The 20,204-nt window shown below is 65.7% G+C and overlaps 3 protein-coding genes across 4 annotated transcripts; 2 read left to right on the forward strand and 1 right to left on the reverse strand.

Annotated features, from left to right (window-relative positions):
• Positions 1 to 40: 40 nt before the first annotated feature.
• Positions 41 to 4,016, reverse strand: SLC30A3 (solute carrier family 30 member 3). Its single transcript, XM_068183070.1, has 8 exons — positions 3,873 to 4,016; positions 2,519 to 2,691; positions 2,302 to 2,448; positions 2,068 to 2,221; positions 1,423 to 1,627; positions 1,206 to 1,311; positions 738 to 872; positions 41 to 660 (listed from the first exon to the last, which is right to left on the reverse strand). Exons 1-8 carry the CDS (start codon positions 3,953 to 3,955, stop codon positions 515 to 517), a joined length of 1,149 nt encoding a protein of 382 aa, XP_068039171.1. The 5' UTR covers positions 3,956 to 4,016; the 3' UTR covers positions 41 to 514.
• Positions 4,017 to 5,624: 1,608 nt separating this feature from the next.
• On the forward strand, positions 5,625 to 16,740 carry LOC137470066 (uridine-cytidine kinase-like 1). 2 transcript variants are annotated; one of them, XM_068183071.1, is made up of 14 exons: positions 5,625 to 5,905; positions 6,139 to 6,245; positions 6,466 to 6,636; positions 7,046 to 7,117; positions 7,363 to 7,552; positions 7,648 to 7,709; positions 7,992 to 8,008; positions 8,721 to 8,819; positions 14,863 to 14,956; positions 15,048 to 15,110; positions 15,204 to 15,326; positions 15,402 to 15,509; positions 15,585 to 15,741; positions 15,875 to 16,740. In XM_068183071.1, the coding sequence occupies exons 1-14, from the start codon at positions 5,650 to 5,652 to the stop codon at positions 15,946 to 15,948; spliced, it is 1,593 nt and encodes a 530-aa protein (XP_068039172.1). In that variant the 5' UTR covers positions 5,625 to 5,649; the 3' UTR covers positions 15,949 to 16,740. The 2 variants fall into 2 exon arrangements, with proteins under 2 accessions (XP_068039172.1, XP_068039173.1); XM_068183072.1 differs by lacking the exon at positions 7,992 to 8,008 and having other exon boundaries at positions 8,704 to 8,819.
• Positions 16,741 to 17,763: 1,023 nt separating this feature from the next.
• Positions 17,764 to 19,889, forward strand: DNAJC5G (DnaJ heat shock protein family (Hsp40) member C5 gamma). The gene is made up of 4 exons (XM_068183074.1): positions 17,764 to 17,972; positions 18,214 to 18,427; positions 18,591 to 18,744; positions 19,289 to 19,889. The coding sequence occupies exons 1-4, from the start codon at positions 17,860 to 17,862 to the stop codon at positions 19,366 to 19,368; spliced, it is 561 nt and encodes a 186-aa protein (XP_068039175.1). The 5' UTR covers positions 17,764 to 17,859; the 3' UTR covers positions 19,369 to 19,889.
• The last annotated feature ends 315 nt before the right edge of the window (positions 19,890 to 20,204 follow it).

Raw genomic sequence — 20,204 nt, forward strand, 5'->3', positions numbered from 1 at the left:
CCATGCCCCTCTGTCTGCTGCACTTCTGCTGCTGCTCCAACACATTTATTGGCAGCGCTGGCACCGCTGCTGGCACAGATGGACAGATGGACACCAGGGGCACAGGCACGACTCAGCAGAGGGAATGGATCAGGGCCAGGCACAGCAGGATTCACACGGAGCCCAGGCAGCAGCATGGGGGGCTGGGGCCAAGGCCAGGTCTGGAGTCCCCCATGGGGGATGTCCCTTCCTGCCAGGACAGATGGGCTCCTGGGGACTGGGTGGTTGGGCAGGATTCCACTTCCTCCGGAGCTGTGGCACAGCAGGGAGTGGAAGATGCCAGGGGGCCCCTGTGCCAGGCCAGGCCATGTGTCCATTCCCCCAGGACACCACACTGGAGTCACTGTCCCACTCCAGGGCTCCGCGGCGGTGGGGTGGGTAGAGGGGGAGATGGGATCTCAAGCACTGCCCTGCTCTAGCACAAGGAGCTGGGGCCAGGGCCACGTCTGGCCCGGCGTAGCAGCGGGTGGGGGTCTCAGGTTCGGGGGTCCTGGCAGTGGGGACAGCCTGCTGACTCCTCCTGGTGCTGCTCCACCTGTACCGTGCACAGGGCAAAGCCAAACCTGCTCTGGAGCCGGGCGGTGACCTCCTGCAGCACCGTCTCAGCGTCAGCGCCGGCATCTAGGAGCAGCAGGGCAGGGGCTCGTTCCCGGCATGGCCGGTGGGACCCCCGGCCACGCCCTGTGCGGGTCACTCACCCACAGCCACATGCACCGACACGGCGGGGTGGCTCAGCGTCAGCGCCCAGAGGTGCAGGTCGTGGACACCCCGCACCCCGCTGGCCCCCAGCAGCACCTCCTTCACCGCATCGAACTCCAGGCCCCGCGGTGTCCCTGCCAGCACCGCCTGGTCACACGGGGCCACCCTCGGCCCCCAGACACAGCACCCACCTGGGTGAGGGCTCCCAGTGGAAGCCTCTGGGGCTGGCATCTTCCCCAGGGGCACCAGGCTGGGCATGGTGGCTTTGGGGTGAGACAGGCCTCACCTTGGGGCCCATGCACCTGCCTGAGGTGGAGAGGAGGAACTGGGGGGAATTCAGGTGGGGCAAGGGAGGCACAGAGGAGGCGAGCTGCCTCACGGGCAAAGTGCTGTGGCAGATGAAGCTCCAGGAGCTCCTGTGCCCACCCTGCACCTGCGGTCTCGCACCCCTCTCGCTCACTGCTCACCTTCCATGAGGACCCTGAAGACGTCTCTGAGGATCGTGATGGTGGAACCAAGGACGAAGACTGAGAAGAAGAGGGTGCTGATGGGGTCTGCAATCTTGCACTGGGGCTGCAGAGAGCGGGGTCCCTGTGAGGCTGGGGGCAGAGTCCGCATGGCACCTTGCGTGGGACTGGGAGAGCTGCTCCCACAAGCACCATTGGGGCAGCCCAGCCTGGGCACCTTGAAGTAGATGATGGTGGCAGCCACGAGGACGCTGACACTCTGCAGCAGGTCACCCACCACGTGGACGAAGGCTGCCCGCACACTGGTGCTGCCGGGCAGGGGGCTACAGCTGGGCTGGCAGGCCACAGAGCTCTCCAGCTGCTCGTAGGCCCCTGTCCCGTGGCCATGGCCAGCAGGGGACTGGTGCAGGATGTAGGCCATGCTGGAAAGAGCAGGGCTGGCTGAGTGCCACAATGACAGGGCACAGGGGCCCTGCTGGCCCTGCTTGGGCAAAGGGGGCACAAGGCAGTCACACCTGGGTCTTGGGACAGTGGGAGGAGTGGGGCTGGAGGTGCAGCAGGGCTGGAAGGTGTGCAGGAACAGGGCAGGGGTTTGGTTCTGGGGCTCATGACAGGGCTTGGGAGGCACTGCTTGGTGGACCAGGGAATGTGGGGTGTGGGGATGTAGGCACACGGACTGGAAGCCCTGAGCATATGGGGGACAGGGAAGTGGGGCTGGCAGCACCTGGGGACACAAGGCTGGTGCACAGGGACATAAAGGGACCTGGGGGCACAGTTGTGGTCCTTAGGGTTCCAGGGACATAGGGGGGCAGGACTGAGGCTGGTGGGGCACAGGGACCACGGGTGCACACGTGGGACGTACACCAGATTGACGCCCACAGCACAGGCGGACGTGGCCAGCATGGCTCGTGCCTCGATCTCGTAGTCGTTACTGATGATCCGGGCGGCCGCCAGATAGACCAGGGCTGCGGTCACAACCCAGATAGAGAGGACAGAGGCCAGCGCACCCAGTGTCTCTGTGGGATGAGACCCATCAGCACCCAACCCGGCCGTGGGGGTCCCCCAGAGCCGCGCAGGGCCGTGCCCCTCAGCTCACCTGAGCGGTGCCAGCCAAAGGTCATGGTCTTGGTGGGTGGGCGGTTGGAGACCCAGAGGGAGAAGAGGCTGACGGACATGCTGCCCACGTCTGTCAGCAGGTGGGCTGCATCCGTCATGATGGCCAGGCTGTGTGCCAGGTACCCACCTGTGGGCACAGAGCAGCTGGCACCCCGCGCCCTGCTGGCAGGCCCCCACCCTGGCCCAGCCGCTGTTACCTATCACCTCCCCGACCATGAAGAGGCAGCAGACGGCGCAGGCGACGCTCAGCTGCCGGCGGGCCTGGAGCCTGCCCTGCCCGGGGCTGGGGGTTGGGGGGCTGCAGCGGCAGTGGGCGTCTGGAGCCGGGGGGGCCGCTGGTGCTGAGGGGTCTCGAGAGCCTGTGAAGAGACTGGGGGCGGGGGTCACCGCCGGCAACACCGGCTCGGGTGCTCCCGCCCAGAACGCCCGAGGGTCCTGCTACCGCCCGGTGGTATGCAGCCTGGCAGTCGGTGGGGCACCGGCGGAACGCCCCGCAGCGGGACGAGCAGCCACGGGACCGGCGGCAGCAGCAGGAGGCGGTGGCACGGGGCCCCCGCCGGAACCGAAGACGGGACTGGTGCGGGTACCCGCGGGGAGGTGCAGGTGGGAGCGATGTGTTGCGCCTGAGGCCAGGCTGCGGGACGGGCCACCGGCGCGGACACGTGGGGCGTGGGGAAGGGGCGGCGGGGGCCGAGGTCCCGGTGCGTGGGGCAGCAGTGCGGGAGCGGGGACGGACAGCCCACCGGGACGGGGGCTAACGGATGAACGGTACCGGTGTGGGCGGGTGATGGATGGATGGATGGTACCGGTGTGCGTGGGTGACGTTTGGGCACCGATAGGTGCGGGACGGACACCCGAAGGGGAAGCGAGGCTGGCGCACGGTGGGGCCGGTTCCGCTTGAGCGGAGGTGCCGGTGGCGGGGTGAGCGTGCCGGTGGCGGGGTGACGGTGCAAGTGGCGGACGGTCAGGGCTGGCGCGGGGACTGCGGAGGTGCCGATGTCCGTTCGGAGGGATGAAGGCACGGGGGCGGGCGGGAAGGGACGTGCCGGGGGTGCCGGTGTCGGGGGTGGGGGGTGGGAGCTCCGCGCCGCGCGACGTAACGGGGGCTTGCGGGTGCCGGGGGCGATGGAGGTGCCAGGGATGATGGGCGAGCAGGTGCCGGCAGCGCGGGTGAGGGAGGACCGAGGGTTGCAGATGCGGGAGATTATGGAGGTGGCGGTGCGAGGAATTGCCGGGGACCCTGGGGGGTGATGGGGTGCCGGGGGCGGTGATGCCGGGGTAATGGGGGTGCCGATGATGGAGGTGCTAGTGCCGGTAATGGGGTTGTCGGGACGATGGTGTGCCGGTGCTGATGGAAGTGCCGGTGGTGACTGGAGTGTCGGAAGTGCAGGGGTGATGGGGGTGCCGGTGATGGGAGTGCCGGTGATGGAAGTGCCGTCGGTGCCGGAGGCGCCGGTGATGGAGTTGTGCTGGCGGTGGCGGGGGTGCCGGGGTGATGGGATGCCAGGGCGATGGGTGCCGGTGATGGATGATCGCCGGTGCCGGCGGTACCTCTTGAGGCGCAGGCTGCCGTCGGCGCGGCCGCCCCGCGGGCTGACCAGGCGGGCGCTCTCGGTGCCGGTCGGGGGCTCCATCCCGGGAGCGAGCGGCACCGCGGGCACCGGCACCGCCTAGCCCCGCCCCTGCCGTGACCCCGCCCCCAGCCGCCGGGCCCCGCCCACGCGCGCGTGGTCCCGCCCACGGTGCCGCCGTTCCGGGCTCTGGGGCGGGGGCGGCCGCGGCGGGGTGCGAGGGGCTGCTCCGGTGTTGCTGTCCAATGGATCTCCGGGCGAACACACGGGAGCTGTGTGTAAGGGGCGCTGCTGTCACCGGAGAAGCTCAGCCTCACCTCTTGTCCCTGGCAGGTGATGACACAACTGATCCTGGAAGCCGCCTGAGCACGGGAAAGACAAGGACAGGAGCGGAAGGGAAGCCGGCACCGACGGGGATCGTGCCTGACCATTCGGATCACCTTCCGCGGTGAAATGCAGGACCCGGAGCACGTGGGGAGCGCAGGGGACAGCGTCTGCCCAGGCTGCAGGAAGGCTTTTGGCGCTGTTCCCCTTGGGATCCTCCGAGAGAAGGGTTGGGAGCATGGGCTGGAAGAGTCGGGAGCGGCTGCATTGGGCAGGGGCTGTACGGCCGAGCCCAGAGCGGGGTGTTCAGCGCCCGGTAACGAGCAGTGTACGCGGGGTTGGTACTGAGTCCAGCCCCGTCTATCGCCGCCTTTAGGGACCTGGAGGCCAGGCAGAGCACCCTCAGCACGGTGACAGATGGCACCGACCGCGCTGCTCCGTAGTGCGGAGAGATTCAGGATGTGCTGCAGAGACGGGGGGCAGGAGCCTGGGGAGGGTCAGCACGGGGCAGTGCCGGGTCCTGACCGGGGAGGAACGATCTCAGGACGGGTAGGGGGCAGCCGCAGAAAAGGCTCCAGGGGTCCTGGGGGACATCCGGTAGACTATGAACCAACAACGCACCCTTGGCGTGTCCTGGACACCCCCAGTGGCGCCGGGCCCAGCGCTGTGTCCCCGGGACACGGGGGACAGGGACGAGCTGGGGACAGCCCGCCGAGCAGCCTGTGATGCTGCAGGGCTGGAGCGTCTGTGCCGGGGGAAGGCTGCGGGAGCTGCGGCTGCTGAGCCCGGAGCAGAGCGGGCCCCGGGGATGCCGGGTGTGACCCCGGCAGGGAGGGCTCTGCAGGTGAGCCCGGCGCGGGTGAGCCCGGCGCGGGTGAGCCCGGCGCAGGTGAGCCCGGCGCGGGTGATCCCGGCGCGGGTGAGCCCGGCGCGGGTGAGCCCGGCACGGGTGATCCCGGCGCGGGTGAGCCCGGCACGGGTGAGCCCGGCGCAGGTGAGCCCGGCACGGGTGATCCCGGCACGGGTGATCCCGGCACGGGTGATCCCGGCGCAGGTGATCCCGGCGCAGGTGATCCCGGCACGGGTGATCCCGGCACGGGTGACCCCGGCACGGGTGATCCCGGCGCGGGTGAGCCCGGCGCGGGTGATCCCGGCGCGGGTGACCCCGGCGCGGGTGAGCCCGGCGCGGGTGAGCCCGGCGCGGGTGATCCCGGCGCGGGTGAGCCCGGCGCGGGTGATCCCGGCACAGGTGATCCCGGCGCGGGTGATCCCGGCGCGGGTGAGCCCGGCGCGCCCGGGGCGCGGCCTCGGCAGGGGCGGGGCCCAGCTTAGGGCGTGGTCTTGATGGGGCGGGGCTTCAGTCAGGGGCGGGGCCTGTTCCCGGGCCGTGTGCAGCACGACTGTCCCGGCAGCCCCCGCGGCCGCGCGCGGCGATGGCGGCGGCGGGCGCGGAGGAGCGGCGGGGGGCGGCGGGGCCGGAGCGCGGCCACAGCTCCGGCCCCGGCCCGCTGGGCTCGCTGCTCAGCCGGTTGCCGCTGGCGCCCACCCCGGCCCCACGGCGCCGCACCGCCAGCCAGTGCAAGCCGGAGCCGCCGCTGCTGCGCACCAGCAAACGGACTATCTACACGGCCGGGCGGCCGCCCTGGTACAGCGAGACCGGCGCGCCCGTAGATGAGGCCTTTGTCATCGGTGAGCGGTGGGACGGGGCCGGGGAGGGGATGGAGCCGGATCAGAAAGGAGATGGAGCCGAGACCGGGCCGGGGAGGGGATGGAGGCCGGACCGGGGCCAGGGTCGGGCTGCAGTCGGAAATCGTGGAACGAACCCCCGAGGAACGGCCGAGGAGGGGCTGGGACCGGGCTGGAGCCGGATCCGGGGCCGTGACGGATCCGGGCCGGGGCGGTGCCCCCGCCGCTCCCCGCAGGCCTGTGCGGCGGCAGCGCCTCAGGCAAGACCACGGTGGCGACGCGGATCATCGAGGCGCTGGACGTGCCCTGGGTCGTGCTGCTCTCCATGGACTCCTTCTACAAGGTGCGGGACGCGGGGGGTCCGGTGCGGCGCCGAGCGGTGCCGATACTCGCGGTTCCGGTGCACCGCTGGGCGCTGCTGGTGCTCGGGGCTCCCGGGATCGGGTGCGGCCCCGGGCAGGGCTGCAGTGCCTGTGGATGCCGGGATCCGGCTCAGTGCCCGGCGCTGCTGGTGCCCCGGGCCGGGCCTACGGCGCGGCGCTGAGCGGTGCCGGCGCCTGCAGGTGCTGGATGAGGGGCAGCAGGCGCTGGCAGCCCGCAGCGACTACAACTTCGACCACCCCGATGCCTTTGACTTCGAGCTGCTCGTCAATGTCCTGCGCAAGCTCAAGAAGGGCAAGAGCGTGAAGGTGCCGGTGTACGACTTCACCACGCACAGCCGGCGCCGCGAGTGGGTGGGTGCCTGGCTGGCAGGGTCCCGGGAAAGGGGAGCACCTCTGGGCCCTGCGGGGCCTGGGAGGCTAAAGGGAGGGGACAGCTGGGGTTCATCAGGAGTGGGGGACTCATTCGGGGGAGACTGTGGGTGGGTGTGCAGATATGAGGGAGGGACTCAGTGTGGAGAGGTGCTGCGAGGAAGGCATTGAGCAGAGGCTTGGGATCTAGAGCAAGGTTCAGAGTCTGTCCTGGGCTGGAGCATCATGCACAGGGATGAACTATGGCTCCAAGGCATTGGGTGCTGCAGGACAGTTATGGGGAGCCCCAGCACAGTGGTGAGACCCCAGGGGCGTCAGTGCCCTGTCTGTGTTGGTGCTGCCGTGGCGTGTGAGAGAAACAGGGCAAGCCCAGCTCTGTCTCTGCCTGCAGAAAACAGTGTATGGGGCCAACGTCATCGTGTTCGAAGGGATCCTGGCCTTCGCCAACAAGGAGCTGCTCAAGGTATCGCTGCCTCAGGTGGCCACTGGCCCCGAGGGGATGTGCTGCAGCAGGACAGGCACTGGCCCTGGGTGCCACTGCAGCAGTGGGGGCTGTGGAGGGAGAGGTCACTGCGCTTGCTGGCAGAGCACCACGTGTCAGAGGCCTCAGGGGAGGTGATGCTGGGCGTCACTGCAGGGTGGTGGAGGGGAATAACACAGGTGTGAGGGGAGCTGCATAGGGGGTGCTCACCCCTCCCAGTTTTCCAGCTCCTGGACATGAAAGTGTTTGTGGACACGGACTCCGACATCCGTCTGGTGCGGCGGCTGCAGCGCGACATCATGGAGCGCGGGCGCGATGTTGCAGGGGTCATCAAGCAGTACAACAAGTTTGTGAAGCCGGCCTTTGAGCAGTACATCGAGCCCACTGTGCAGGTTGCCGACATCGTGGTGCCCAGGGGTGAGGCCAGAGCTGACCCTGGTGATGGGAGCGGGTGCTGTGGGGCAGGGGTGGGTCAGCATCCGCCCCACCTGCCTCCTCTGCTCCACTCTCAGGTGGGGAAAACTTCGTGGCACTGGACCTCATTGTGCAGCATGTGCACAGCCAGCTGGAAAAGGTGAGCCAGGGGTGAGGAGGAGAAGGGTCCTGCATGCAGAGGGCAGGACATGGCTGCACACAGACCTGTGCTCTTGGAGCACCTGGGGGGATCTTGACCTCACCTCTCTCTTCTCAAAAGGCCTCAGCATGGTGCTTGGGGGAGCCGATCTGTGAAGTGGGCACTGGGGAGGAGGGTGGGGAGCCACCTGGGCTGTTGTGGTGGCTGTGCTGGCCTGTGAGTGACTGACAGGGTGTCCTTCCTGTTCCCCTGTGCTGCGCCGGTGACCTCTCCACCACCCAGCGGGAGATTACAGTCAGGTACGTGGGATCCAGGCTGCAGAGGAGCCTGTTCCAGGCTGGGGGGGCTGCTGGCACCCACTGGATTCCAAGTCTTGCTGCCTCCGTGTCCCTGCTGGCAGAGCTTTGCTGAGGTGCCTGAGCGTAGCTGCTCCTCTCCAGTGCTGCACGGGCTGTGGTCAGCTCCTTAGGGCCTGTCTGGCTGCAGCTGTAGGCTCTGTTTGACATGTCCCACACTGTGGCTGATGCATGTGGCCAGCTCCCTGCCCTGGTCCTGTCCCTCTCTGGAGCAGGGCTGCTGTCCTGGCTGCTGAGTTACCCTGGGCTGTTCACTTCTGCGGGAGAGGTGCCCTGCATGGTCCCTGTTCCTGGCAGTTCATGTCCCGCTTGAGCAGGACAGCCCTTGTCCCTGGCGGTGCACAGCCCGGTCCCAGGGTGCATGGGAATGTCCTGCAGGGCTGCAGATCCTGCTGCTGGCCAAGGCTGGTGCTGCAGAGGCTGCAGCAGCAGAGTGTGTGGTCTGGGAGGTTCACCCCAGTCTGGGTAGTCTGGCTCTGGGGTACCAGACTTGGGGCATTCTTCAGGATCCAGGTGGGAAGGCCAAGCATGGTGCTGACCTTTCAGAGGGGTTCTTCTGGAGCCTTCCTTTGGCAGGGTTGTGTTCCTCCAGGGGCCCAGTGCTGTGAGTGTGTGTCTGTGTGCTGCACAGCTCTGAGCGCCTTCCTCACTGCAGGGCAGCCCTGGCCTCCGCCCACCAAGGACAGCCCCTGCCAAAGACACTGAGCGTCCTGGAGAGCACGCCGCAGGTGCGGGGCATGCACACCATCATCAGGTACATCCCTGCCCCAGGCCCCTGCTCACCATCCTGAGGTGCATCCCTGCCCCAGGCCCCTGCTCACCATCCTCAGATACATCCATGCCCCAGGCCCCTGCTCACCATCCTCAGGTGCATCCCTGCCCCAGGCCCCTGCTCACCATCCTCGGGTACATCCCTGCCCCAGGCCCTGCTCACCATCCTCAGGTACATCCCTGCCCCAGGCCCTGCTCACCATCACCTGGTACATCCCTGCCCCAGGCCCCTGCTCACCATCCTCAGATACATCCATGCCCCAGGCCCCTGCTCACCATCCTCAGGTGCATCCCTGCCCCAGGCCCCTGCTCACCATCACCTGGTACATCCCTGCCCCAGGCCCCTGCTCACCATCATCAGGTACATCCCTGCCCCAGGCCCCTGCTCACCATCCTCGGGTACATCCCTGCCCCAGGCCCTGCTCACCATCCTCAGGTACATCCCTGCCCCAGGCCCTGCTCACCATCCTCAGGTACATCCCTGCCCCAGGCCCCTGCTCACCATCCTCAGGTACATCCCTGCCCCAGGCCCTGCTCACCATCCTCAGGTGCATCCCTGCCCCAGGCCCCTGCTCACCATCCTCAGGTACATCCCTGCCCCAGGCCCCTGCTCACCATCCTCAGGTGCATCCCTGCCCCAGGCCCCTGCTCACCATCCTCAGGTACATCCCTGCCCCAGGCCCTGCTCACCATCCTCAGGTACATCCCTGCCCCAGGCCCCTGCTCACCATCCTCGGGTACATCCCTGCCCCAGGCCCCTGCTCACCATCCTCAGGTACATCCCTGCCCCAGGCCCTGCTCACCATCCTCGGGTACATCCCTGCCCCAGGCCCTGCTCACCATCCTCAGGTACATCCCTGCCCCAGGCCCCTGCTCACCATCCTCAGGTGCATCCCTGCCCCAGGCCCCTGCTCACCATCACCTGGTACATCCCTGCCCCAGGCCCCTGCTCACCATCCTCAGGTACATCCCTGCCCCTGGCCCCCGCTCACCATCCTCAGGTACATCCCTGCCCCAGGCCCTGCTCACCATCCTCAGGTGCATCCCTGCCCCAGGCCCCTGCTCACCATCCTCAGGTACATCCCTGCCCCTGGCCCCTGCTCACCATCCTCAGGTACATCCGTGCCCCTGGCCCCTGCTCACCATCACCTGGTACATCCCTGCCCCAGGCCCTGCTCACCATCCTCAGGTACATCCCTGCCCCAGGCCCTGCTCACCATCCTCAGGTGCATCCCTGCCCCAGGCCCTGCTCTAGGCTGGTTGGTGGGATCACACCACAAGGCCTGGGGTGAGTTTTTCCCCTTTGCCCCTGGGACTGCAGTCGTGGGGGTTGGCCTGGAGCAGAATAGCTGAATGGAGCTGGCTGTGGCCCCATGGGCACTTCTCTGGTGACCAGATCTCTGCACATCTGCTTGGGGTGATTCCTGAGCCAAAGGCAGGCTTTTCCTACAGTGGGAGGGGACTGGTTGGCTCTTTCCTCACTGGAGCACAGGTGGAGTGGCTGGTGACATGGAGCAAGGTACCTCTTGCCCCTCTCCCAGGGCACTTGGTTTTAGAGCTAGCTCAGAGAAGGGACCTGGGCAGCTGCTTCTATGACTTCACCACTCCTGATCTTTTCTTTCCCCTCCGATGCTCCTTTTTTCCAGGTGACAGTAGCATCAGTTAGCGAAGGGTCAAGGACTGAGGCCTTTAGCACTACAGAGGTTCATTGTTTTTGCAGCTGCAGAACCTGGCAGCCCCCAGGTGTGTTTCTCTAGAGCAGAGACGGGATGTTGAGCTCAGTCAGGTCCTCCTATACCTCTCATGCTGTGGCTGCTATAGCACCTGTACGTTGCTTGGGAAGGTGTCAGCTCCTGTCCTTGTGAGAGACCTGGAGAGGACTGAGTGCACTTTCAGTAAGCTTGCAGAAGATACCAAGTGGGGTGGGATGTGGATCTGCTGGACAGCAGGAAGGCTCTGCAGAGGGATTGGGACAGTCTGGATCAATGTGCTGAGACCAGCGGAGTGAGGGTCAACAAGGCCAAGTGCCAGGTCCTGCCCTTGCGTCACAACAACCTCGTGAAGCACTCCAGGATGAGGCAGAGGGGCTGGAGAGGCCGTGGGAGTGTTGGTCAAGAGTGGCTCAGCTTGAGCCCAGGTGGGCAAGAGGCCAGTGGCACCTGGGCTGTCCCAGCTGGGCACGGCTGGGGCACCTCCAGTCTTGGGGACGGTTCTGGGCCCTTCCTGACAAGAGAGACATTGAGGGGCTGGAGCATGTCCAGGGCAGGAAATGGAGCTGGGGAAGGGCCTGGAGCCCCAGGAGGGGCTGAGAGAGCTGGGAAAGGGGCTCAGCCTGGAGAAAAGGAGGCTCAGGGGGCACCTTCTTGTTCTCTATGGCTTCCTGACAGGAGGATGCAGCCAGGTGAGGGTAGGCTCTGCTCCCGTGGAAAAAGGGACAGGACAAGAGGAAACTGCCTCAGGCTGCTCCAGAGGAGATTTAGGTTGGATACTGGGAGCAGTTTGTTCATAGAAAGGATTTTCCAGGCTCAGCACAGCTGCTCCAGGTAGTGATGGGAGTCCCCATCCCTGGTGGAATTTAGAAACCACATGGATGTGGCACTTGAAGGTGTGGGCTAGTGGTGGCCTTGGCAGTGCTGGGGGAGCAGCTGAACTTGATCTCAAAGGGCTTTTCCAACCCAAACAATTTATGATGTTCTGATACTCATGACCACATACAGGCTGGCCACCTCCTTTCCTTCTCCTGACTCCTTCCTCCTGTTGAAGCACAGGCTCCAAGGCAGGTCACGGCAGTCGAACAGGTGATGTGGCACCTCAGGTGTGCCAGGCAGAGCCCTGTGCCAGTGCCCATGTCCCTCCCCCGGGCTGTGGCTCCACCTTTATACCACAAGTGTTGATGACCTTAATCTGCTGAGGCTCAGGGCTGTGCTAGGCTGCCCTGGGGGTGGCTCGGGTTTTGCCTGGGGCTGCAGGGCTTTGGCACCATTGGCCTCATGTGGCTGTGCTGATGCCATGTGGGAGCAGGGCCAGGGGCGGTGGGGAGGCAGCTGAGCCCACTCCAGATGGTCTATAAGAAATGCCACATTTCTGAGGAGCATCGACTCAGCCTGTCAGCTACCCCCTGAAATCCTGCTGGGCCAGTGCCTTTCCCAGACCTCTGAGCTGAGGAGCTCTGCTGGGTGTCTGTGTTAGGGGACAGCGAGGCAGCATTTGTTTCTGGTGAGACTTGGTGGCGTTAGTTGGCTTCTGTGTCACTTGGGCCTGGCAGGGGGCTGTTGCTGGTCACCACATGTGACCCTCTACTCCCAAGGTGCTGTTTTTGCCTGTTGCCCTTTTCTTGGGCTCCCAGAGAGCTCCAGGCTAGTGAGAATCAAACACACTTTTAGCCACATTTCCTGCACCTCTTTGTGCAGAGTTATTGCATCTTGGCAGATCTTGTCTTTATTAATTGAATCCTACAGTGGTTTGGGTGGGAGGCACCTTTGGAGGCTGCCTAGTTCAGCCCCTGACATGGGCAGGGACCCTTCCACTGCACCAGGTTCCAGCTGCTGCAGTGCTCATGGAGTGCAGCTGCTCCCTCCAGCACAGCCTTTCAGAGTGCCTGGACGTGTCCAACCTGGCACCTGCACCACAGCAGAGCTGTGAGCCAGGATTCTGCTCCCTCCTTGTCCTGTCTGGTGTTTCCCAGTGCACTCTCTGGGATGTCAATCCTGGCATGCTAGCCAGCACCATTCCCTGTCGTTCCACACCAGAGGCTCCTCACGCTCACCCGTCTGTCTGCTGGGAGGGCGTTGGTGGCAGCAGATGAGCATCGTGGTGGCAGATCCAGCCTGGCATCCGGGGGAAGCACTTTCTGGAGCAATTTCCTGCTGTTGTGGAGAGACAGAAACTGAAAACGAGTCCCACACTGGAATAGCTGCACAGTTGGAGTCATGAGGCTGAGAATAGATGGAGTATGAAGGATGCAGTGTCAGGATGAGGAGGACTGGTATCACATTGCCAGAGGGCATGTTACGTGAGATGCTGGGCAGAAGTTCTTCCATGAGGGTGGTGAGGGACTGCCACAGGTTGCCCAGGATAGCTGGGTGCCCCAAGGGCAGGCTGGGCACGGTTTGGGGGAGCCTGTGGCTGCCCGTGGCAGGGCCATGGGAAGAGGTGACCTTTAAGGTCCCCTCCCAACACAGACCATTCTGGGATTCTGTAACCCATCCATGCCCACATTTCCTGGTGCCTGGCTGTACCAGCTGGCTCTCAGCTGCAGACAGTCCCGTTCACGTGCAGAGCTGATGCCGTGATCAGGCCCCAGGCAGATGCTCCTGGTCCCTCTGTCCTCTCCTGAGCATGCTAGGGAAGGCTGAGGTCGTCAGGAGTGCCAGCTGCAGTGCTGCCCTGCCCAGCTGCGGGCTCCCAGTGTGCTGCAGCGTGCTGAGGTTCATCTGCCTCCTCTATGGATAGGAGCAGTGTGTTTCCTCAGGCTTCACCCAGGCAACGATGCCGTGGGGTGAGGGGACCGCTCTGGGGACAGCGATGGCCCCTTAGGCAGTGCTCTGCCCGCTGAGGAGTGGGACGGTGGCACTGATGGATCCTGCTGCTGCCCAGCATGTCCGGGCTGCCCTCCCTGGCACAGCCCTTCCCGCTGCCCTGCTTGTGCCCTGGGCAGGGAGAAGCTTCATGGTTGTGTCTGCACTGGGGTTCCCCAGGAGTTCCCCATCCCCAGAGGAACCTGCCTGTGTGGGAGCAGTGTGGGGCCTGTCTCACCCAGCCAGGGGCCAGTACAACCGGTGTGGGTCTCAGTGGGGACAGCTGGCTGGGACAGGCTGCAGTGGAGGCAGGGAGGCTGCTGGGCTCGTGCTGCTCCCAGGCTCCTGTGGGTGGATGTGTGGGTGCAGCCCACCTGTGAGTGCTTGCTGACAGCTCACGCTGGGAGCTGTAGGCAGGGTCTTCCAGGCCAGAACTGGTTTTTCTGCCTTCCCTGGGGGTGCTGGCTGTGCCCAGGGGTTTGGGAATGTCCGTATGCCATGGTCACTGCAGATGCTCAGCTGTGAGTGACCCTGGAATGGCTGCAGGAGCACACAAGGACAGCAGTGATTGTTCGTCCTCCTCCGAGCACCTCCGTGGGCCTGTCTGTCATCCACCGAGGTGTAAGAAATGGCAGATGATGTCTTAAAATACAGAGTAAAAATATTCAATATCCTTCTGCCTCTTCTGGAGTGTTGCCAGCTCCACTTCCATCTGGGAACGGGCAGGTGTCTGTGGGACTTCTGTCCTCATGCTCCCCACGAGGCTGGTTGCCAGGGTACTCCTAGTAGGAAAAGTCATCTACTTTCCCTCTGCTGTGGGGTTAGTGCCTTGCATGCAGGGCTGGCTTTACCCCTCCTGGGGAAGGGGAGAGGTTTCCTGGGAACTGCAGCTCCATGGCAGCTTTGTTCTGGTTTGTGTTTGTTTTACATCTTGGTGCCTTCAGTACATCAGAGCTGTGAAAAGGGCACGATGGCTGTTTCAGAGTCACCTGGTTCTAAGCAGTGCTTTCTCTCTGACTTGGCATGTAGAGGGGAAAGCTGGGGACATATTCAACTCTTTTCTGTCACCCAGCATGCTCAGCCATGGTGCACTATGTCCCCTTCCACAGCAGGGTCCTAGCCTGTCCTGGCTCTGCTCCTGTTCCGCCCGGGCTCCCCAGCACTCGCCCTTTGCTCCTGAGTTTGTGCTGCTCAGGACCGATGGTCCTGCCCGACCTGTTCCTACTCCCCATCCTCTCCCCGCTCTCTCTGATGTCTGTAAATGCTGTTGCAGCTCCCTCCCAGGGTAGCTAAGCCACTCTTGCCTCTGTAGTCCTGACTAAGACAAAAGCTGAGGTCTCGGTGAGCCCCTCAGTGCTGGTGATCACTGAGTGTGTGTCACTCCAAGAGTGCTCTGGTTCCCACAGACTGGGGCTGCTGTCCAGGCTGTATGGCCTCTGGAGCCTCACATCTGGTCTGCAGGGGATGGCAGGGGCTCTGTTCCCACCTCACTTGTGTCATCCCTCCCAGGAACAAGGACACGACCAGGGACGAATTTATCTTCTACTCCAAGCGCCTGATGCGGCTGCTAATCGAACATGCCTTGTCCTTCCTGCCCCTGAAGGTGAGTGACCACTCTTGGGGGTAGCTACAGCCCCACCCCCAGTCACAGGAGTCTGGCTGGCCCCACACTCCTTGTGCTCCCCTTTCTGCAGTCGGTCACTGTGGAGACACCCCAGGGCACCATGTACGAGGGGAAGCGGTTCCACAGGCAGCGGGTGAGACACGGCTCCCTGCTCCCCACGAGAGCACAGATCCTGGGGTCAGCATGCACTAGGAGCACCCAGCACGTGTCCCTGCCCCTTTCCCAGATCACCGGCGTGTCCATCCTGCGAGCAGGTGAGACCATGGAGCAGGCCCTGACCGCTGTCTGCAAGGACATCCGCCTGGGCAAGATCCTCATCCAGACCAACCTGGACACGGGGGAGCCTGAGGTGAGTCCTGCTGCAGCCTGGCACACGGCCCCGCACCGCTGGCACGTCACCAAGAGCCCTTCCTTCCCTCCGCAGCTCCACTACCTGCGCCTGCCCAAGGAGATCAGCGAGGACTACGTGATCCTCATGGACAGCACGGTGTCCACGGGGGCCGCGGCCATGATGGCTGTGCGCGTCCTGCTGGTGAGGGCCCGGGAGGCGGGTGGGGCACGGCGTCCCCTGGGCCCAGCTGGGCTCTCACTTCTCCGTGTGCCGCAGGACCACGATGTGCAGGAGGACAGGATCTTCCTGCTGTCGCTGCTGATGGCAGAGATGGGGGTGCACTCCGTGGCCTACGCCTTTCCCCGTGTCCACATCATCACCACCGCTGTGGACAAGCGGGTCAACGAGGAGTTCCACATCATCCCGGGCATCGGTGAGGGGGACCAGGGTGGGCTGTACCTCACGGCTGGGGCCAGCAACTCCAGGGGTAGCCTTGCGGCCACACCAAAGGGTCGCTGGCGGGGTGGTGCTGCTGTCTCTTCACTTCTCGTCCCTTTCTCTGCCAGGTAACTTTGGAGACAGATACTTTGGCACCGATGGCCCCTCGGCCTGGTGTGAGAGCGACAGCATGGACTGCTGAGCTGGCTGGCCACAGGACCACGGGCTAGGCTGGCTGCAGGGCTGGCCCCCATCCCTGCCCCCAGGAGAGGCCCTGAGCTGCCAGCTGTGCCCACCTGCCAGCTCTGGCTCTCTGGACCTGCTTGACAAGCCCCTACTGCTGGTCTCCCTCTGCCCCAAAGGACCAATCCTCCCCAGGGAGGAGAAGAGAGGGATGGCCTCTCCTGCGGACCACGGAGAGGGGATATTTAGGGACATTCCTTGCTCCCAGAGCCCTGCCTCTGGGCCTGGGCCAGCCGTGCCTCCAGAGGGAGCGGTGGCCTCCCTGCGGCTGTGCCTGAGGGGGTGCTTACCTTCTACCCCGGGGAAGAGGGGGATGCGGTCCAGTCCAGGCAAGCTCCGTGCCTGGAATCCATATTTATTTGTATTTATTGTGGGCAGCCCCCGGCTCCAGTGGGACCCTCTGACATCAGGGACTGGACCTCATGGATTCACCCCGTCCCTGCCAATCCACACTCCATCCCTGGTCCCAGGAGTTGGGGGTTGTCAGGGGCTGCCTTCCCGGTGCTGTCCCATCCTCGGTGCGCAGAGTGCTGCTGGTGACCAGGGAGTGGTGAGGTGTCCCCGGTGCTGCCCTTGTTGCTCAGGTTCTTTTTCCAAAGGGCAGCGGTGGCCTTGCCCCCCTCGCCCCCGCCACCGGCGGCAGCAGGGAGATCCGGGGGCGGGGGTCTGCCGCCCACCCCGCGCTGTCCCGGGCCCGGCTGTGCCCTCACCGCCCCCAAGCCACCGTTTTGTACCAATAAAGGAGCAGCGCCATCCCCGTGTGCCGCCTCCTGCTGCCGCCGGACCAGGGTCGGGCGGTGCGGGCTATCCCTGGGGCCGGGCGGACCGTGACCTCTACCGGGCGGGCCGTGCTCTGTACCGGGTGTCGCCGGGCGGGCCGTGCCCTGTACCGGCTGTCGCCGGGACGGGCCGTGCTCTGTACCGGGTGTCGCCGGCCGGGCCGTGCCCTGTACCGGGCGGGCCGTGCCCTGTACCGGACGGGCCGTGCTCTGTACCGGCTGTCGCCGGGACGGGCCGTGCCCTGTGCCGGACGGGCCGTGCTCTGTACCGGGTGTCGCCGGACGGGCCGTGCCCTGTACCGGACGGGCCGTGCCCTGTACCGGGTGTCGCCGTGACGGGCCGTGCCCTGTACCGGGTGTCGCCGGGACGGGCCGTGCTCTGTACCGGGTGTCGCCGGGACAGGCCGTGCCCTGTGCCGGACGGGCCGTGCTCTGTACCGGGTGTCGCCGGGCGGGCCGTGCCCTGTACCGGACGGGCCGTGCTCTGTACCGGCTGTCGCCGGGACGGGCCGTGCCCTGTGCCGGACGGGCCGTGCTCTGTACCGGCTGTCGCCGGGACGGGCCGTGCCCTGTGCCGGACGGGCCGTGCTCTGTACCGGGTGTCGCCGGTACAGGGCCGTGCCCTGTACCGGACGGGCCGTGCCCTGTACCGGGTGTCGCCGGGCGGGCCGTGCCCTGTACCGGACGGGCCGTGCTCTGTACCGGGTGTCGCCGGCCGGGCCGTGCCCTGTACCGGGCGGGCCGTGCTCTGTACCGGGTGTCGCCGGGCGGGCCGTGCTCTGTACCGGACGGGCCGTGCCCTGTACCGGGCGGGCCGTGCTCTGTACCGGGCGGGCCGTGCTCTGTACCGGGTGTCGCCGGGCGGGCCCTGCCCTGTACCGGGCGGGCCGTGCTCTGTACCGGGTGTCGCCGGGCGGGCCGTGCCCTGTACCGGGCGGGCCGTGCCCTGTACCGGGTGTCGCCGGGCGGGCCGTGCCCTGTACCGGGTCGCGGGCGGCGCCTGCGCAGAGCGGCGGGCGGAAGCGGCGGCGGGGCAGGGCCGTGGCGGTCCGTGCCGCGTCCCGTCCGACCCCGCGACCCTCGGCGCGGCCATGGCGGAGCCCCCGCGGCCGCAGCGGAAGCTGTCCCGGGTCGGGGAGAGCCTGTACCGGGTGCTGGGGCTGCAGAAGGGCAGCTCCCCCGAGGAGATCAAGAAGGCCTATCGGTACGGGGGGGGTCCGGCGGGGCCGCCGGGTCGTGCCGGGAGCCCAGGCATGAGGGTCCGTCCCGCGAACGCGGCCGGGATCTCGTCCGGATGGTCCCGGTGCCATCCCGGCGGTCAGGGCCGGTTCCGGGAAGCGAGGCTGTGACCCGTGCCCGGGGTCCTGGCTCCATCCCGGGGGTGCGGGCTGTCCCGGGGAGCCAGGCTGTGAGCCCATGCCGGGGTCCCCCGCTGCACCCCGCAGGAAGCTGGCTCTCAAGTACCATCCGGACAAGAACCCCGATGACCCCGCGGCAGCCGAGCGGTTCAAGGAGATCAACAGCGCCCACGCCACGCTGAGCGACGCGGACAAGCGCCGCCTGTATGACCAGTACGGCTCCCTCGGCCTCTACGTGGCCGAGCAGTTCGGCGACGATGCTGTCCGCCACTACTTCCTCATGTCCGAGTGGTGGTTCAAGGTGAGCCCGGCATCGTCCGGCCTCCGTGGGGCTGGTGTGATGGGGCTGGCGGGTCGGGTGGGCTCAGCGGTTTGCCGTGCTGGCAGGCTTGAGTGGGGTCTCGGCACTGCTGCGATGGATCAGGGACTTGGGTGAGCTCACAGCACGTCCGTCCCTGACGCAGGTACTGGTGCTGTGCTGCGGAGCCCTCACCTGCTGCTGCTGCTGCTGCTGCTGCTGCTTCTGCTGTGGGACGTGCTGCCCGCCCAAGGAGGATGAGTCCTACAAGTACGTGGACCCCAAGGACCTGGAGGCGCAGATGTGCGCAGAGGACAGCGGTAAGTCAGGCGGGAGCCCAGCAGCTGGAGGCACCTATGTTTGCTTTGTGGGGGCTCTGGGATCTCCTCTTATCCCATCTTGTGTGGGGGACAGTTCTGGCTCAGGTCTTGGGTTGGTTTTAGCCACAGCTCTTACTTACAGCCAGCCCTTGGTGTTTCCTCTGTGGGCCAGGGCTGGTGACAGTGACAGAGGGAGCCACTGCATGGGCCATGGGTACACCTTCTCCTTCCCTCTGGACAAAGGCCCCCTAAACAGGCCTGAAGCTTAGAGACCCTGGGGCCCGTGCCCTTTGGGGCACAGAGCACAGGAAGAGCGGCTGTGCTCCAGGCCAGCTGTTCCCTGGCACTGGCCATACTTGTGTCACTGGGGCCGGGTGACTCCTGCAGGTTTCCTTGGGGTCGGGGCACTCCCACGGGCCTCTGCACTGGTCAGGGGTATGGGGGCTTTGGGCTGTGGGAACCCTTGAGGCAGTGTTGTGAGATTCCTGCTCACTGGCACCGCAGGATGGGACTGAGCCACTGATCTGCAGCTCTTCCTTTCCAGATCCTCAGATCCCTGTTATAGCACAGCCCCCGCCTGCCAGCACGGAGCCGCTGCCAGCCAGCACCAGGAGTGATGCCTGAGGCTGGCCCCATCCCGCCGGCTCCCCGAGGACTCGGGGCAGGGATTCTCCTTTGGGACTGTCACTTTCTGGGACCACGGTCCCGCCCCCCGGACTGGCTCATCAGCCTCGGGAGGGATATAATCTCAGGTTAATTTGGCCCAGCATCAATGCACAGACTCCTGGGCCCCTGCTCGAGCTCCAGGGCAATGCCCCAGCATCCCAGCACTGGTGGTGGCAGTGGCCTGGAGCCCGTGCTGCTGTGGCCCCCTTGAGTGCCTTGCCCGTGCCCACGTTGGGCACCGAGCAGCAGGCACGAGCAGGGATGCTCGGGGCTGAGCTCTGGAGCTCGCTGAGCTGAGACCATTAGCACTGTAACCTCTGGGGCTGGGCTGAGCCCGCTGCCCCCCTGCAGCCCTCCCGCTGGGTGCTGGGTGCCAAACGCTGCTGTGGGGTTGGGGTGCTCCTATCTGTGCCCCTTTCCTCTGCCCTCTGGGTTTGTCTAGGTTTTTGTAGGCACCATTAAAGGCCGACGGGAGGGGAGCGTGTGTGTGCCTGGGCTCTGTCCGGCGCGTCCGGAACACTCAGCAGCAGGATGTGCCTCTGCCTGGTGTTGTCCATGCTGGGGGCTGTGCCCATGGATCCTGTGGGGCGCTGCGGGGACTAACTGGGGTGTGGAGTAGGCGGGTCATGTCCTGTGTGGAGTGGTCCTGTCCAGTGGAGTGAATGTCACTGGTCTCCTGTCACCCACCTGGGTCCCACTCTGTCCCCTGCTGCTGGCTCCCGCAGGCTCTGCTCTTCCCACTCCTTGCTGCTGCACACCTGGAGCCCTGCTCCCCGCTGCCGGCACCGCCTCTG

The sequence above is a fragment of the Anomalospiza imberbis genome, chromosome 3 (genome assembly GCF_031753505.1).
Source record: "Anomalospiza imberbis isolate Cuckoo-Finch-1a 21T00152 chromosome 3, ASM3175350v1, whole genome shotgun sequence".
NCBI lineage: Eukaryota > Metazoa > Chordata > Aves > Passeriformes > Viduidae > Anomalospiza > Anomalospiza imberbis.